Source organism: Physeter macrocephalus, chromosome 1 (genome assembly GCF_002837175.3).
Source record: "Physeter macrocephalus isolate SW-GA chromosome 1, ASM283717v5, whole genome shotgun sequence".
NCBI classification, from domain to species: Eukaryota; Metazoa; Chordata; class Mammalia; order Artiodactyla; family Physeteridae; genus Physeter; species Physeter macrocephalus.
Window position 1 is genome coordinate 76,964,026 of NC_041214.2, and position 17,454 is coordinate 76,981,479.

General features: G+C 50.0%; 2 protein-coding genes across 10 annotated transcripts in view; both read right to left on the bottom strand.

Moving 5' to 3' along the window:
- Positions 1-41: 41 nt before the first annotated feature.
- On the bottom strand, positions 42-4,915 carry PSMD2 (proteasome 26S subunit ubiquitin receptor, non-ATPase 2). The gene is made up of 11 exons (XM_028491682.2): positions 4,727-4,915; positions 4,222-4,278; positions 3,686-3,850; positions 2,429-2,550; positions 2,039-2,263; positions 1,601-1,759; positions 1,303-1,447; positions 1,061-1,121; positions 663-809; positions 392-498; positions 42-197 (listed from the first exon to the last, which is right to left on the bottom strand). The coding sequence occupies exons 1-11, from the start codon at positions 4,859-4,861 to the stop codon at positions 66-68; spliced, it is 1,455 nt and encodes a 484-aa protein (XP_028347483.1). The 5' UTR covers positions 4,862-4,915; the 3' UTR covers positions 42-65.
- Positions 4,916-5,042: 127 nt separating this feature from the next.
- The window catches only part of ECE2 (endothelin converting enzyme 2), a 36,066-nt gene continuing 23,654 nt past the window's right edge, over positions 5,043-17,454 (bottom strand). For 3 of the 9 annotated variants that reach the window (XM_055084129.1, XM_055084128.1, XM_007117597.4), the window contains 11 exons: positions 17,186-17,328; positions 16,789-16,903; positions 15,405-15,515; positions 14,179-14,277; positions 13,955-14,032; positions 13,105-13,208; positions 12,816-12,926; positions 12,623-12,690; positions 12,251-12,441; positions 12,049-12,144; positions 9,908-11,338 (listed from right to left, as the gene is read on the bottom strand). In XM_055084129.1, coding sequence (XP_054940104.1) covers positions 11,162-11,338; positions 12,049-12,144; positions 12,251-12,441; positions 12,623-12,690; positions 12,816-12,926; positions 13,105-13,208; positions 13,955-14,032; positions 14,179-14,277; positions 15,405-15,515; positions 16,789-16,903; positions 17,186-17,328 — 1,293 coding nt within the window. In that variant the 3' untranslated portion in view covers positions 9,908-11,161. Of the gene's footprint in view, positions 5,760-9,907; positions 11,339-12,048; positions 12,145-12,250; positions 12,442-12,622; positions 12,691-12,815; positions 12,927-13,104; positions 13,209-13,954; positions 14,033-14,178; positions 14,278-15,404; positions 15,516-16,788; positions 16,904-17,185; positions 17,329-17,454 lie in introns of those variants that run through there. The other 6 variants (XM_055084120.1, XM_055084115.1, XM_055084124.1 and 3 more) reach the window with 6 other exon arrangements.

A 17,454-nucleotide genomic window follows, 5' to 3' on the forward strand; every position in this document is an offset into this window, starting at 1 on the left:
AGGGCCTGATTCTGTTTTCACAGAGCTTACAAGCTAAGCAGTACCAAAAGGAGAAGCAAGAAGCCTTACCCAAAGATGGAACCAAGTCTCATTGTGTTACTGTTGTGGAGGACATAGTCTGAGAGGAGTGCCAGAGCAGGGTCACACTCATTTCGGACACCAGAGTTCACGATACCACATGCCAGGAGGGCTCCTGACTGCAAAATGCAAATAGATTCTTCACTCAGGCTACTCTACCTTCCTCACCACAAACACAACATGAGCCTTATTATAGCACCCGCCTTAACTGGAGTTAAAAACAGGGTAGACCTTACCAGTGAACGGGAGGTCCTGAGAGGGCCCTAGAACATGGGAGGGGATGTCTGCATTAATGGGTTGTACCCAAACCAACCTTGATATAGTCCTCAGAAGAGTACAGGTACTTGTCAATCTGGGTAAGGCCACCATCCACATCCCACAGCAGAATCATGCCAAGGGATGCAGCTGCACTCAACATTCCTATACCAAGGAAAATTCTATCAGTCTTAAAATGGCCCTGCCCTGAGAAAACTGTTATAAAGAGCTCTCCAAAGAACTGCCCTGGGGATCTGCCATTATAACACATGAACCCAGGAGGACAACAAGATTGACCAAAATTACACAGAGTAAGAACAGAATTATACCATGATCCTTGTTCTTGTAAAGCCATTTGTTGCCATCATCAGTCAGCAGCTTGTCCTGGCCAAAGGCTGCATTCACAAAGCCGTTCACAAAAGAGGAGGCCAGGTTCATGCGGGCAGAGTCCACCTGAGAGCCACTGCCCCCAAACCCTGCAAAGGAGGGAAGGAGGAAATGAAGGTTTAGAGTAGGACAAGAAAGGAACACAGTATGGCAGCTGGTCTCTGACTCCTGAGTTGGTCCCTTGGAATCCTCTATCTATAACCCCAACAGTGACCTAGGGAAAAAGTATGTGGGAATTCTGAGCTCTATAGGATAAGTATGTTGGGCCAAGCCATCACTCTCAAAACAAGGGGCATAATTAACAATCCTCCAATCCCCACACATGGAGATGTTTACTCACTGTTGTTCTCTAGGTGGGTTTTATAGATGTCATCAGGCACCTTGGGCTCCATGATGTCCAGCTGAAGAGAAGTCAGAGGCTCACAACTGCTCCCCCAGTCCTCCCCTAGTTGTCCCTTCTGTTACCCCAATGAATGGCAATTCTAACCAAGGAGAGTCTAGTCAGAGGCATAATCAGGGAGGTGAAATGCCAGATATAATCACAACCAAAAAACCTTGTTGGAAAAGGGCAAAGAATCTTACCTCCCGAGCTAAAGCCAAGAAGTTGCTGTTGAGCTGCACATTGGACATGATCTCTGTCAGGTCCTCATACTCCTCCACATCTTCACTCAGCTCCAAAAACACCCCATGTCGGCCCAGCATAAATGCCATTTGCTTCTGTACAACCCTGTGGGAGAGAGCCATCACATCTGCTCAGCCCCCATCCACTAAGGGCACAGAAAAGCCCCTCAAGCCCTAACCAGAAACTACATGTCCCAGCACTTCATGCAAATGTCCCACCCATGAGCTTATCGCTTTGCCAACTTTTTCCTTTACATACACGTCCTTGCAGGAGGTGAAAATATCTTCTACCAGCTCCATGTCATTGAGCATCAATGCCAATCTCAGTGCTTCAGGGAAGCGACTGAACTTTCGGAACACACCGAGGGCACAACGCAGTAGGGCGGAGTTCTCAGGCTCGGGCACGTAATTCACACAACTACAAAGGTAAAAATAATAAAGCTATCAGGCATTCATTTATCCCGTTTAATTCACCTACCCAATACTGAACGCCTACTACATACCAGGCAGTATGCTAGTTATTGGGACTACTAAAGAGACATGCCGTCTCTGACCTCAAGAAGTTCACAGATGTTAAGAAATTCACTACAGCTTGATTGCAACCTTTGAAGCAGATACTCTTGGAGAATAAAGAAGTCACAGTTGAGAAGTGCTGGGGAGGGCAGGCCTGTCACCATTCCCCACCCTGCTCACTCACCTGGTGAGATAGAGGCAGACCTTTGCATATGCATTCTCATCAATGTCTTTCTCCAGCATATCCACCTGCTCAATTTCCATAAGCAGGTCGCAGGCCTCATGCTCTGCATTGTGGGCCATGTTGTAGGGGACAATCTCCTTCACCAGGGTCAGCAGTGGCTCCCGCTGCGTCTTCTCTGCATCATCCAGCTCCTGCCACTCCTTAGCCACCTCTCCTGCCAGATGCCTATGGACAGGCCCAGACTATTAGAGGAGCAGAGCTTCATGGGAAGCACTTCCCTGTGGGTCAAGGAATTCACTACCTGGGAAACTCAATACACTGGTACTCCAAGACAGAACTGAGAACTATATCTCAGAACCCCTTCAGATTCCCAAGAAGCAAAGGTCTTACCTGACGTACTCATGACCCCATGATGCCAATTCCTCCTGGGAGCCCACTAGACGATATTTGAGGCACTCACGCTCCCCGCTCATGGTCATGGCCAAAACAGAGATGATGTCAGCGGCAAAACGCTATAAAGAAACCAGTCCTTTGAAGTCAAATCCAGGGTAAGGGGAATGTTACATTATGGAATCAAGATCACTGTCACTACCCCCAAAATTAAATGTTAATTATATCACCATCCTCCATACTAAAAACTTAAAACATGTTGTATCAGCTAAACCTTATAATAATCCTAAGGTTAGTGTTGCAATCTCCCTTTTGAACCAACATGACTGAAGGGTGATAACAAGTGGAGTGGAGAAAAATGGAAACTCTGAATTTTATTCCAATCGTAATAATAAACTATTAAAAGGTTTTAAGCAAAAAAGACTCACATTCTAGAAAAGATCACTATGGCTGCTGTATGAAAGACAAACTGTGTTAAGAGGTCACAGACAAAAGGAAGAGGGTCAGTTAGGAGGCAGCTGCAGTAGTTCTGGTGAGAACTGAAAACTTGTGCCAATAAGCAGGAAAGTTACCGAACTGGGAATATATTTTAGAGGTAAAACAAATGAAGGTGCATGTGATATAGAGAAAAGAAAAAAATTAAGGTTAAAAGTAAGTTAACAATAAATCATGATAATAAAATCCCAAGGTCCAACATAAATGACAGAAACACTGTCCTTTCTGAAGACAATCTTCCTCTCAGCTCTTACGTGACCATTTCGATTACAATGAGCACTGTTTTTCTGTTTTTAAAAAAAAATTTTTAATTTAATTTTATTTGTTTATTTTTGGTTGCATTGGGTCTTTGTTGCTGCACATGGGCTTTCTCTAGTTGTGGCGAGCAGGGGGCTACTCTTTGTTGTGGTGTGTGGGTTTCTCATTGCGGTGGCTTCTCTTGTTGTGGAGCACGGGCTCTAGGCGTGCAGGCTTCGGTAGTTGTGGCACGTGGGCTCTAGGTGCGCGGGCTTCAGTAGTTGTGGCACACGGGCTTAGTTGCTCCGTGGCATGTGAGATCTTCCCAGCCCAGGGCTCAAACCCCTGTCCCCTGCACTGGCAGGCGGATTCTTAACCACTGTGCCACCAGGGAAATCCCGGGCACTGTTCAACTAGCTCAGATCTCAGGCCTATCAGGCTTCCTGAAATTCACCATGAGCCCAATGGTCTAGACGAAAAGGAATTCCTAAACTAGGCCTCCACCAGCTTCTGCAATAGTTTTACCTTATTCTCCCCAGGGGTCATGTTCTCATAGATCTCCTTCAGTTTGCCATAGTGTGGACGCAGAAATTTGAGAGGCTTGGGCACTGAAGTCATGGAAGTTGTAGAAGAACGAATCTGCCTCCGCAGTTCCTCCAGGGCTGGTCGGTACAGGGACGTGTCCTTCTCCTGATCAGGAGATGTTAGGGCTCAGACAAAAGGAGTCTCATACCTTAAGTCATGATACAGAAGTGTTCAACAACCTCCTAGGAAAGTAACTGTGTCTTATCCACCTGTGACTGCCCAATTCCCTGCACACACACAAAAACAAATGTCCCAGACTAAGAGTTCAAGAACTGCTTCTCCCAAAAAACAAAGCTACAAAATCTTCCAATTATCTTTTTTTACTCTTCTCCCTCACCACGTGGTTGTAATATGACTCCAATATACAGTCTCTCTTTCCCTATACCTCATATAGGAGTTGTTGCCCCAAGTAGAATAAAGCAAACAAGTGGGAAAGATCCATATATGCACCGGCTCTTATTAACATCATGACTCACCCCCAGTCGTTCCACGAGCATCTCCAGTTCATCCTGAAGTTGTTTGTCCTCCTCAGACTGAAGGGTTGGGGGAAGAAGCTCATCAAGACAAGAAATCTCAAACACATCCTCCTCCCATTCACCCTGGGGCAGGTGGAGAGTGAGCCTGCCTCCTTAGGAAGGACCAGGTGAGACAAGGAAAGAGAGAGGGAATGGGAAGCCCTGGTGGGAAGGCAGCCTGGCTTCTGGGCCAGGCTCTGCTTGAACGCCGTTCTGAAAAGCGAGGGTGACAATGACCCGCCCGGGCCCACCTCACGAGTCGGTGGTGAGGACTGGTAGGGGCGGCGGCGGTGACAGCGCGGAATGGAGGATGAGGGGCAGAGAGGCGGGGCCGGGAGCCCCGAGGGTCGCCCCATCCGCCCTCTCCCGGGCGCGGCGGGGCCGTTGGGAGTCGGGCCCGAGGCCTGCGGAGCCGCCGTGACTCAGCCCGCGGCCTCCTCCGCCGGCTCCCGGGGCCGCGCCTCACCAGCTCCTGCTCTTTGTCCTTGTCTCCGGCATCCCGCCGCTCTTTGACGCTCGGCTTCTCATCCCCGCCGCCGGGGGACGTCGCTGGGGGCTGCTGGGGCTGCAGCGGTGCCTTCTCCCGGCCACCCTCCTCCATCGCCGCCGCCACTGCCGGCCCGCTGCGCGCGCACCGCCCCGTTTCCCAGATGTCCTCGCGCGCGTGGCCCACGGCGCCCCTCCTTCTCCAGAACCCGCCTGCGACCGGAAACGCCGCGGCAACCCAGCCACCCCCGCTGCCTGGGAGTTCCAGCCCTCGGACCTCGCCCTCCGAAACCGCACGAAAACTCCGATTCCCAGCTTCCCGCGCGCCATAGGCACCTCCCCGGTTCGGACCTAGAGTTTCCTGAACGCCGTCTGGGGTTCGGGGGCGCCAGCTGCAGTAGGAGAGCTAGCTGCGAGCCGAAACCGCCCCTCGGTTCCCCCAAAGCACTGTGAATAGTACACCCCAGTGACACACCCCGTTAGCCGCGTGGTGGGACAAACGGAAGAGATTCTTGAAATCCTGGACGCTTGATTGCCATCTTTGTGAAGCCCGTGAAATCTGTGTTTAGCCCCACACTACTATGGCATAGTCATCTCCCCAGCTGAAGAATAGTGCTCTACTATTACCATAAGGATGTGGATACCATCTTAAATCCACCTGCGGAGCCAGATGGAGTAGAAATGAATACATCAAGCCCTATACCCTAATGCGAAGTTCTGGAGCTAAAAACGGGACAAGATAAGGTCTTTGTCCTCAGTGTGTCTTTTGGTCTTCCTCTCCCTCTTATGACTTAGAGGGGATGTGACCGACACTGTTTATGTCAGGACTTATTTTAAATGATATATATTGTTCGCACAACTTTTTGAGTTTGGTAGGATTGTGTCCATTTTACAGCGGAAATCATATAGTAAGTAGTAGAATCAGGATATGAATCTCGATCTTTGAGTCTTCCAAGTTCTTGAGTGTTTCAGGCAAACCTCAAAGTTCTTCTGATCGGGCTAAGTGTATATATCTAGAAGGTGAGAAAAGAGGAAGTAATTCTTCTCCCCTTCATGTGGTGGGAACACTCACCATTTGGCCTGGAGTCTTATTTTATGGGTCCTGAGGCATTAGAGAATGCAGAAAATGTTTGTTTAAAAAAACAAACCACCTGTCACAGCACAGTTAGCATTGAATGAATGTTGGCTAAACATTTGTATAGGTATTGATGTAAGGGTCTGATGCCCATTTTAAAACTTGTTGCTCTTTTCCACTCAGTGTTTGGATTCTGGGGATGACCTTCCACTTCCATCACCGGTGATGGCCCCAGCCCTAGTCTACTGACAGAAATTGGATGGTCCATAGCTGGTCTGCCTACTCTGTTTTCTGGCTTCGAGATGTCCATACTTTGTCATGCTTTCTTCAGTCATCTGTCGAGGTACTTCTCCTAAATCTCTCCTATTTCCATGACTTCTTTCTATCCAATCTCAGATTTTGTCTTTTATACCAGTCACATCCCCACCAGTACCTTAGAGGAGACGGGGTGATGTTGTGGTATAAAGCACAGGCTATTAACAGCTGGTGACTCCAGGTGAAGAGTAAACGAATGTCTGTGTACTATGTTTCAACTATTTTGTAGGTTTAAAATACAAAGTTGGCAAAGTTTGTACAATAAAAAGTTGGGGGTGGGTGGGAGAACATAAGCTTTAGAGAGGACAGACCCGGTATTTAAAACCAAATTCTGCCCTTCACCAGCTGTGATATTTGGGCAAGCTTCCTAACCTCTCTCAGCTTGGTTTCTTCTTCTATGAAATGAGAGTAATAAAGTATCTCCCTCAGAATTTTTTATGAGAATAAAGTAAGACAGTGTATATAAAGTGCTTAGCTGGGTGCCTGGCAACTGGAGAGGAGGAAGGTAACATTTTCCAGCTTCCTCAAATTTGCAGGGCTGCCCCTTGCTCCCTGCCTCCAAACACTCAAGCCCCAAACCTCTCTGGCCAAATGCAGATGTCTGGCAATTATTCTCAAGGCCTTATGATAACATTGATATCCTGCCTCAAGCTTCATTTCAGTCAAATTGCTCTCCCAGAAGCACACCTTCCTACCATTTGGCCAGACTCCCAGCCTTGTGACCAAATTGCTCTCCAATCAGGGGACAGCCCATCACCTGTCCCTTCCTACCACCTTCCTTCAAATGCACCCACTGGCCAGCCATGCTTCCTCCAAATGTATGGCCTGAGCTATAGAGCTACACATTTTATGGATGGCTCTACTCATCTGAGAATCATTCGACCCAAAGTGTCACTTATGTAATACCAGAAATGCTTCAGGCCGGACACAGCATTGCACTGTTTCCACTGGGTTGCTACTTTCTTTGTGTGATATTTTTCAAAATCAGATTGCATTGTGGCCCTTTTACTGTTAATTCCCAGGACTGAAAGCAGTTGTTACAATCCCCTTTTTTATAACTACTGTTACAACTTCCCTTCTTCAGGCTCTCACCTCTCATTATGGCCCTTTCATCTACCTCCTTCTGATCACCCTAAACATTTCACCATTTCTGAACATGCCCTGCCCCTTCAAGCTGGATCAGTCTTTTCTTGTTGCTGTTCTTTCTGTATGGAATGCCCTTCACTGTTTTTGGCTAGAAAATTCTCCCATCCTCTGTACTCCAGCTCAGTAACACCTATGTAGGAAGCCTTTCCTGTTCTGTCTTTCAAGTTATTAATTTCTTCCCTGTGCTCCTACAATGCTTGATACATACCTCGACCTCCCTCCACTCTGCGCTCTTAGAGGACAGGAACTGTGTCTTATTCAACTTTGTGCCCCTAGCACCCAATCTAATACCTGGCTTGTGGTAGGCCTTGACAAATATTTGTTGAATAAATGAATGAATGAATGGCTTTACATTCAACTTCAGGTCATCTTTGTTTATAATAATGGCCCATTGGGAGCTCTCTTTGGAGCCCAGAGCTCAGCATTGGGAAACTGTCAGGAGTCTCCATTTGTGACTCGTGATAGGTCTACTGAAACTGTGCTTATTTTATGGAGATTCTCTTCCAACTTGACATTTCGAGAGCACTTCCAAGTGTGAAATCATATTGTTTGGCATGTTACTGTATTGTGCATGGGAATTAGTCAAACTTCCAATGGGATGGTGTAGGGTATGGCCCGGCACCTTACTAATAACTGCTCTCATGTGTCCAGCCAGGAGCACCATCCATTATTCCCCCTTCTGCTTTAACACATCAGAGCATATTGCAGATGCATATTTATCAGCTTGGCAGGCTACTAAGGGTGAAGGTTACATCTGTCACTTGATGTTCACCTTGCCTTGCCCGTGGAACCAAGCACCTGCAGAGTGCTCAACAAACAGTGCCACCTGGCTTTATTTCAGGTCAACATGTGCTTAGGTTTCCTGCAGCTGCATGGTTGTCACATGTACCTGGCCCGGGTGAGACGGGGGGCATGAAAGTGCACCTGCTGGTAATGGCCTCACTTGAAAGCATGACAAAATTGCCCAGAAGGCAAATGTATATGCTTGAGTCCAAATTCTGCCATGACTTAGCAGACTAAATGGTGGTGATTAAGAACATCTGAATTCCAAATCTGAGGATCTGAGTTCCAAATTTGACTTTAATGCAGTCTGTCTTAGCTGACACTGGAAGTTATGTCATCTTTTTCCTTAGTTTCGCCACTTGTAAGATAGAGACAATGATAGAACCTCCCTGTAAGTTGTTGTGGAAATTTAATGAGGTGATGTTTTTAAAGTGCTTAGCACAGGCTTAAGCAAAAAAAAAAAGGGACTTGGTAAATGAGGGCTGCTCATTATCATCATCATCATCATTATTTGACACTTGGACCTTTGCAAATATGGAGTTTTAATGCCACAATGGCCAGCTGGTCAGTATCCCAAGCTGGCCTCTGAAATCAGGTGTCAAGGGAAGGGCAAGGCTTTGTGATACCAAGCCTATCTCCTCTATCATTACACTGACATTATAAATCTCATACTCTGTGCAACACCCAAACTTCACAAGCCATTTCTTAATATTTCTTTGGGTTCTGGAACTTGCTAAGCCCATGAATTCACTTCTTAAAACATTAAAGCTGATCTAGTCCTCAGAGATCATCTCATCCCGCCCACTTATTTTACAGACTGCTAAGGTTACTGAGATCTGAAAAGGGGATAAGCCATGCCTGGTGTCACAGCTGCGGGGTGGCAGAACTGGAGCCAGAACCAGATTTCCAGACATGATGGCCCTCCTCTTTCCAATACACTTTGCCACCCCTCCTAGAGTTTTGCTTTCAGAGCAGAGACTCAAGCCATGCTTTCCCTTGGTCTTAGAGTTCCCAAGGCCACTTTTCCTTTTTCTTAGTAGCCAGCAATTTCGTTCCCTTGGTGAGCAGCCACAGTTCCAAGTAACTTGACAGAGACTCACATATAGCTCTTTATGGGGACAGTCTGATGCTGGGACAGGATACAGACTGTGGGACATGTGCTGGTGCCATCACCCAGGAACCAGTGACCCCAGCAGCAATCACTGACAAAGCTTCACTCTTACCCCTCCAAACTTAATAAACCCACACCTACTTACACCTTGGGGAACACTGCATTTTAAAGAGAACTGAGACTGGACTCTTTCCACTGCTTTGCTCTGGTTCTCATTTTACAGATAAAGAAACTGAGGCTCATAGAGGTTAGGGAACTGGCTCAAGCTCACACAGCTGTCAGAGCTTCAATTTCAATCCAGGTCTCTGACTGCAGTGAAGTGTTTACAGTTAGACCTGTAAAATAGAAACTGGAGCACTTATAAAATATGTTGCTGCGAGGATTGGGCAAGCTTATGAAGGTGAAAGTGCCAACAGAAGAAGAGTCACCTGAGGAAGGGAATCATCTTATTCCTCTTTCCATCACCAGTGCCTGGCACATTATTGGTAATCAATATACTTATTAAAATAAATCTATGAATATATAAATTTATAAATAAATGAATGAAGAAAGAAATGAGCCACCTAGCAGAAGTGTCTGGAACACAGAGGTATTCAATAAATGCTCCGTTTCCCTTGCTTGTTCTGGAGGGTGGCAGCCAAACCTGCAGTCTCTGTGCCTGGAACTTGGTAGGCCTCAGTGAGCGTGTGTAGGTGGGATGAGTGGCTCTCAGGAGCGTTAAGCCTTTGAGAACATGGAGAAACGCATGTCTTCTCAGCCACAAGCAGAGGCTGGTGCTCCAAGCTCCAGGGAGTGAAATGCTACCTTGGCCAGGGCTGCCCTCCACTGCAGGGTAAGGGCCACCCATCTTCCAAGCCGACCCTGGCCAAGTAGTTACCCAGACTCAGTACCAGACCCAGCTGCATGCACCAGTGGAGGGCCGTGGCAAACGCTTCCAGCTATAGAACAGCCAGTGATGGAACACGGCCACCAGTGAGCGGAGGATGTACTCCACTTGCCAGACTCAATTTCGTGCCATTCCTCCATCCTGCCTCTTTCTTTGTCTTCTTGGGACGTCAAATTTCAGTCCCCTGTGTCTGGTGAGTGAGTAAATGAGTGCCTATAAGAGTACCTGGCATACAGCAGGTACTCAATAAATACTGGTGGAATGAGTAAATGAAAACAGGACTGAAGGAAGAGACAGGCTGACTGATGCGTGTCTGTTTATTGGCACAGGGTCCTACAGGGGCAAGACCACTCCTTCCCCACCCTCTTTCCTGTAAAAATAAACTCTATCCTTCCCTCTCCCTGCTCTGTCCGCTTTCCTGCTTGGTCCAGGGAGAATCAGTCATCCCCTAAGACTTGTATGCCGAGACACAGGGACCAGCATTCCCCACATGTACACTCTTCCCCTCTGAGCCCAGGGAACCTGGGAGGCAGCAGGAAGGTTCGTAAAGGCTTCCACTAAGAACTGAGCACAGGTGTCTGTCAGCGAGGGCTGGCAGCAGTATTAGGAGCAGCGGCAGGAGGAACACGGGGTGGGGGCCACCTGAGGGTGGGGCTGAAAGGAGCTCTGTCTACTCCCGAGGGAGCACCGAGGGAGCCTTGGGGAGAAGTGTGGGAGGCACACCAGCCGGGCCCTGCGTGGTCAGCGTGTGGCAGTCACAGCAGGCCCCGTGGCCACCAAGCCCAGGGAGCTTGGGACCAGAAGAGGTGGACTACTTTCTGTGGGAGCTGGTGCCCCCTGCCCAGGCCTCCTCCAGGCAGGGTGACGCGGAAGAATGTCACAGTGAATGGTGGGGGCTCTGCTGGAGGCAGGGACACCCCCAAAGCAGAGGCACGATGTGGTGGTCGAGGAGGGACTAGGACTCACGTCATCTGTGGTGTGGAGGGGCCGGACCCAGCCCAGCTGGCATTTGCCTTCTCCAAACCGCAGAGCAGACAGCCTCGCTGGACAAGCTGCCCCAGGCCCTGGCAACAGCTGGCCATTTCTCCCCGACCCAGGTCTACCACACCTCACAAAGCAGCCCTGAGTTCATGGGGGAGCCGACAGGGCAGCCGAAGTGCCGCAGGAAGTCACGGGAGTTGGCGAGCGTGCCCAGCACGCGGAAGCGGGCAGGGCTGTGGGGGTCCGTCACCAGCCCCTCGTGAGAGCTCTCGGGTGTGCGGACCGAGCACCACACCTGCAGGCCAGGACAGACACGGGGACACAGGGTGTCTAGTGCGGGCAAGGCCACTGCCCCAGCTGCAGCAGAGCCGTCCCGGGGACACACAGCACCACCGCCCCAGGCCCTGGGCTCCAGGGGCCTTAGGGATGTAGGAGAGGGCTTAGCCGGGCGTCTCAGCCCCGACCCCTTGCCATCGGCACCAAGGCAGGAGAAAGCGCCCTCCCTCCCAAATTCCTTAAGGGCCTTTCAAAGCTGCCTGGACAACGGGTTGCCCAGATGGATGTGTCCCAGGGGAAGAAACCCAGCCCCCAGAGGCTGCCTGCTGTGTAGTGCAAAGTACCTGGAGGAGACCCTGCTGAGTCTGCCACTTACTTTATTCCTGGGTAGCCCTAGGCGAGTCACTTTGCCCCGCGCTTCCTCCTCCACAGCCTCCTCACAGGAGCATCATGAAGATCAATCCTGCTCCCCACCCCTTGCCCCATCAGGCAGGGCAGCCCTGCCCTTCGAGATCTGCAAAAGCCTCCTGAAGCCTTCTCCCTCCTCAGCCCTCCTCACGTGCTTTTGTGGACCCCGCCAAAAGGCTTCACGAGGCCTTCCCAAACCACTTTCCACACTGCAGCTTCAGCCCCATTTCCCAGTCCCTTCTGCGTGCCCCAGACTTCTAATGACATGCCCAGGAGGTTGTAGGAGAAGGGCAGACCCCCGGCCTCCCAGGAGGGCAATACCTGGGCAAATCCCACAAAGAAGAGCTGGTGGTTGGTGAGCCCCACGGCTGGTAGCTGCTGCTCCTTTCCATGCTTTCTTAGCCATGCTTGGTAAGCCTGGGGTTGGGAACAGATGGCAAGTCTGTTGGGGCCTGCCCAGGAGCTCCACCCAGTGCCCCGACCCCTCAGGGCAGGTGAGCCTCAGCCACCAGGGGCCACTCACGTTGTAGGCAGCCTTAAGCCCTCCGTTGTCAGCGATGTTCTCCCCCAGCGTCTGCCGGCCATTGAGCTTCTCCCCGTTGACCTGGTACTGGCTATACTGCTCCTCCATGCAGGCCGTGTGATTCCGGAAGGCTGCCAGCGACTCATTCTGCCACCATGGCCGCAGGTTCCCTTCCTTGTCATACTCGCGCCCTGAGGAAAACTAACCTTTGCACCCCACCGAGACCAGCACTCAACCCTTGGGGGCACAAGTGCCCCCACCAGCCCTAGTCCACAGACCCCGGGGTCCACGGGGCCTGCTTCCAACATCCCAAGGTTTTGCAGGAGCCACTAGGAATTCTAGGCTGGAGGAGACAACTACATGGACCTCTACCTTGGTCATCAAAGGCATGTGTCAACTCGTGGCCCATCACCACGCCGATGCCACCAAAGTTCAGGGCCCTGGTAGGTGAGGAATGTTGAGTGAGGACATGGTGGGGGGACTTCGAGATCCCACCTCCAGCCCTGCTCCCAGCTCACCCGCAGGCCCAGGCCCCAGCACCCAGCCCCTCCTGCCTCAGACACACTTGGGGTGGTTGCGGGCGTAGAAGGGGGCCTGCAGGATGCCGGCGGGGAAGACGATTTCATTCTTGGTTGGAAGGTAGTAGGCATTCACTGTCTGGGGGGTCATGCTCCACCTGGGGGAGGGAGAAGCTGAGGCGAAGCCTGACTCTCTCGATGCCCAGCAGCCCTGACCTACATTCTAGAAGAACCTCATGCCTCATTTGGGATCCATCTTGCCATCCCCTTCCCTCAGCCCTGGAAACCTCCCCTACGTCTCCTGCTGCCCCAAGTGTCTGCAGCCCCCATTCTTACTGGTCCCGGCTGGGAGGCTTGCGGAGCTGGTCAGCCATCACCTTAGCAGAGAAGTTGTACAAATTCAACATGTTCTGGAAGAAGGAATCTTCAGACACTTCATACTGTGGGAATGGCAGGAAGTAGAAAGCCAGTGAGAGAACACGTTGGAGAAGATAATAGTCCCAGTTTGGCTACTAATTAGCGGCCTTCTGAGCCTCAGTTTCTTCAACTGTAAAATGGGTGTAAAATAGCTAATAAATAATAATTGCCAATATTATGTTGCAGCTGCTTTATTTTTTTAATACTATCTCCTTTTTTTTTTTTTTTTGCGGTACGCGGGCCTCTCACTGTTGTGGCCTCTCCCGTTGCAGAGCACAGGCTCTGGACGCGCAGGCTCAGTGGCCATGGCTCACGGGCCTAGCCGCTCCGCGGCACGTGGGATCCTCCCGGACCAGGACATGAACCCGTGTCCCCTGCATCGGCAGGCGGACTCTCAACCACTGTGCCACCAGGGAAGCCCCTATACTATCTCCTTTTATTCTCACAACAATTCTATCAGGTAAGTGCTAATAGGACTCCCTTTTACAGATGAAGAAACTGAGGCCCAGAGAGGTTATATAACTTGTCCAAGGTTACAGTTAGGTAAAAACAGGTTTGACTACAAATCCCTGCTTGTGAACACTGCATTCTACTGCCGTCTGGCCCGCAGCCTGGCACACAGCCAGCACTTGAGCAATGCTGGCTGCCTGCGCTTGCCTCTGAAAGGCACCAACAAGTTTCTCCTTCCCTCTCAGTGCTTGAGCTCCCATTCCTGAGCCCTGTGCCCCCCACAGGGCTAAGGTTCAGTACTGATGGGCAGGGTACTCACCCCATCATAAACATCATCCAGCTCTTTGGGCTCCAGGATGAAGTCTGGGAAACCAATCATATCATAGATGGCATCTGCCTAAAGAGACCAGGTTAAGGGTTTCCCTCCCCAGGCTCCCCGCCCACGCACCCCCCCCCCCGCCCCGCCCCGCCCCGCCGCTGCCCACAAAACTGTATTCTCCATCCTCACCTCAAGATGGCACCCCAACCCTGGCCACTGCTCACTTTCTCCTTGGCTGCCTGGCGGGTCTTCTCATCCATCCAAACCAACTGTCCCAGGGCCTCCTCGAAGGCAGTCCGGATCTCGCTGATCATCCCCTCTGCCTGGGAGGGAGGGTGCACAAGTCTGCCTCCCACTCACATTAAAGCATCCTTTCTCCCCGTCTATCCTAGTGCCCCATCCCCCCTAGTGCCCCATCCCTGTCCTTCCAGGGGAGCACATGGGAGTACCCAGACTCTTGAAATAAGGCTGAGCATTTGGGCAGGATGAGAAGGAAACGTGACTTGTGAAGGTACTGGGACTGTGGTGGCTTTTTTTCTAATTAATCAAAAAACTGATGGGGCTTCCCTGGTGGCGCAGTGGTTGCGCGTCCGCCTGCCGATGCAGGGGAACCGGGTTCGCGCCCCGGTCTGGGAGGATCCCACATGCCGGGGCCTGCGCGCCCGGAGCCTGTGCCCCGCAACGGGAGAGGCCATAACAGAGGGAGGCCCGCATACCACAAAAAAAAAAAAAAAAAAAAAAAACTGACAATAAGTTAACTGAATTAACATTATAATTTAATGTAGTGCATTGATTTTTATCCGATTATGAAAAGAAGGCATTAATAGCAGAAAATGTGGAAAATTGAGAAGAGTTGAAGAAGAAAATAGACCATTTAAAATCTTATCCCTCAGAGATAACTCCTTTCAACATTTTGACTACCTATGGCTAGTGTCTTCCCCTGCTGGGATATTCATACATATATATATATTTACACACATATACATATAATATGGAATTATGTTGTGCAACATATATACATTTCATAACCTACTTTCTTTTCACTTAACAATCATCAGTTTTAAGGCTGCCTCATAATCCAGCCTAATCACAATTTGTTTTTCCAGTCCCCTATGCTGGACATTTAAGCTGTTGTCATTTTCACCTATTATAAACAACGCTGCCATTTACATCCTTATAGGTAATATTTTAAGCAAAATCATAATTTCCTAAAATATCAACATTATTTTTCTAATTATACAGGTAACATTAACTCATTGTAGAAAACTTGGAAAACACAGAAAACTTTAAAAGAAAAAAAAAAACCCTCATAATCCCAACCACCCAAAGTAATCACCGTTAATTTGTCGATGAATTTCCTCCAAAGTTTTTCCCTGTAGGTACATACAAATATGAGTGGTGAATTTTAACTAAAACAAGGGGCAGTGTTGGAAGGACCTTGAAGACTCACAATTTCCTTACTCTGCCGGTCAAACGTGGCCTTCACAAAGAGGGAGCCCAGAGCGAAGCCAAGGGCGTCGTCCGTGTTGGAGATGCAGGTCTGCCACCTTGGCGTGCAGGACTGGAAGGGGTAAAGAGCCAGGCCTCCTGGAGATGGCTCTGCCCTCCAGTCTGAGGGCCTTTCTCTGTCCCTAGGGCCAACTCCTCTCAGCTCTGCACATAGGAGGCCTGGGTTTGGGGTGCCATCTCTCCTTCAGACTCCAGGGAAAATGAAGGGCAATATCGAAACCTCAGGAGGGACATGTGTGCTGCCCACTCTATTCGCAGCACTCTCCTCCTCTTATGTTTCTCAGAGGCCCACTGGGGTCCAGACGTTTCTTTGCTCAGCTGCACATCTCAGTCTTATATCCAGTCAGTCCCCCATGCCAGAAACCTGGGAGTCACCAGCTTCCTCCATCTCCCTACCCTCAGGTTCAATCTATCACCAGATTCTAATACTAACTCTGCTTCTTAATCGTCTCCTCCGTCCACGCCGTTGCCACTTCCCTGTCCTATAACAGTGTCATCTCTTGCCTGAAGATTGCAGTGGCCTCCTAACTAGACACTCGACTCCATTCTTATCCCCCTCCCGTCATCCCCTCCATCCATCTTCCATTTAGCTGCAGAAAGATGATCTAATACATAAATCCAACCAGGTTACACCTCTGCTTAAAACCATCCCAGGTTCTCCATCCCTGAATCAAGGCACCCTTGTCCTCAAAGTCATGTCAGAACACATGCAAAACTACCACGCTCCTTTTGGCCTCTGGGAATTTACACATAGTATTCCTTCAGCCTGGAATCCCTTTTTCCTGGCTTTCTTGATGAACTCATTCTTCAAATGTCACCTCTTCAGAGAAGCCTTTCCTAATATCCCCCATCCCCCAAGTAAAATGTGCTGTCTCCTCCTCTGTCCTACAACACAAAGGTTTGTCACTCAGTGTGAGCACTTATCACCCCAAAATATAATGTTTGCTTACATGTCTCCTTCCCCCACTTAACAGGGCTTCTTGAAACTAAGAACTGCATTTATTCATTCTCTCCTTCAACCTCATCATCAAAGTTGAGTGCCTACACATAGCATGCACCGGGTAGGTGCTTCACTTACGTGAACTCAGTCCTCATAACAACCCCACAAGAAATTCCTGTTTTACAGACCAAGAAATGGAGAGTCAGAGAGGTGGGGGGATATGCTCAAGGTCCCATAGGCCAAGAGACAGAGGAGTTAGGAATGGAACCCAAGCCAGCCTGATTCCTAATCCTATGCTCCATGTGCAAATGGTGCCTGACACACAGTGGGTGTGAAGTGTCAGCTTGACTGGATTGGAAGGTGGGAGCAGAGTCAGAAAGCCCACCTTCTTGGTGCCATAGAGGGTCTCCAGCAGCTTCTCTTGTGCAGACTCAAAGCGGCGGTCCAGGCTTGATGTTGTCTTCTGTACCAGGTTCCAGATCAGGTAATTGTTCAGGACACTGGCATTCAGGTAGCCAGAACATAAGGTAAAGGCAAGTAACATTTCCACCCCAAACCAGCTCTACCAGCATGCAGACAGCAGGAGTCCCGAGAGGCACATGTGGGAGCTGTCCCTAATCCCTCTCTCTTACCCTGGGACCACACACCTGCCTGTAAAAGTCAGGTTGGAGCTAGGTGTGGAAATAGAGACCACAAGTGGGTCCCCTAAAGCCCCAGCCTAGGGGAAGAGCCTGCACAGAGCCCTGAGCCCCACCCATGACACCTTGGGCTCCACCCCCCACCTTGGCTCTGTGCGGTTGATGAGCTCTGACACCTGCTGCAAATAATCCATCCCATACACCACCACAGGCTCCGAATCACCCAGCTCCAGCGGTGACAGCAAGAAGGACAGGAACTCCAGCCAGTCCATGGAGGGCGCCAGGGCCTGTGAGCAAAAAAATCTCAAGGGTCCCTGCCCCCGTGGCTTTCAGCAGACCACTCCCCCATTGATACACTGGAGCTGGGAGCCCTTTCCATTGTCATAGCAACAGCTACTAGCTGCTTGGAGGCC

Coding starts and splice junctions, on each gene's coding strand:
- PSMD2 (XM_028491682.2), bottom strand. CDS start 4,861: ATGGAGGAGGGTGGCCGGGAGAAGGCACCGCTGCAGCCCCAGCAGCCC. Junction 3,851..4,221: donor TGCTCGTGGAACGACTGGGG/GTGAGTCATGAT, acceptor TCTCCTGATCAG/GAGAAGGACACGTCCCTGTA. Junction 499..662: donor TTACAAGAACAAGGATCATG/GTATAATTCTGT, acceptor TCCTTGGTATAG/GAATGTTGAGTGCAGCTGCA.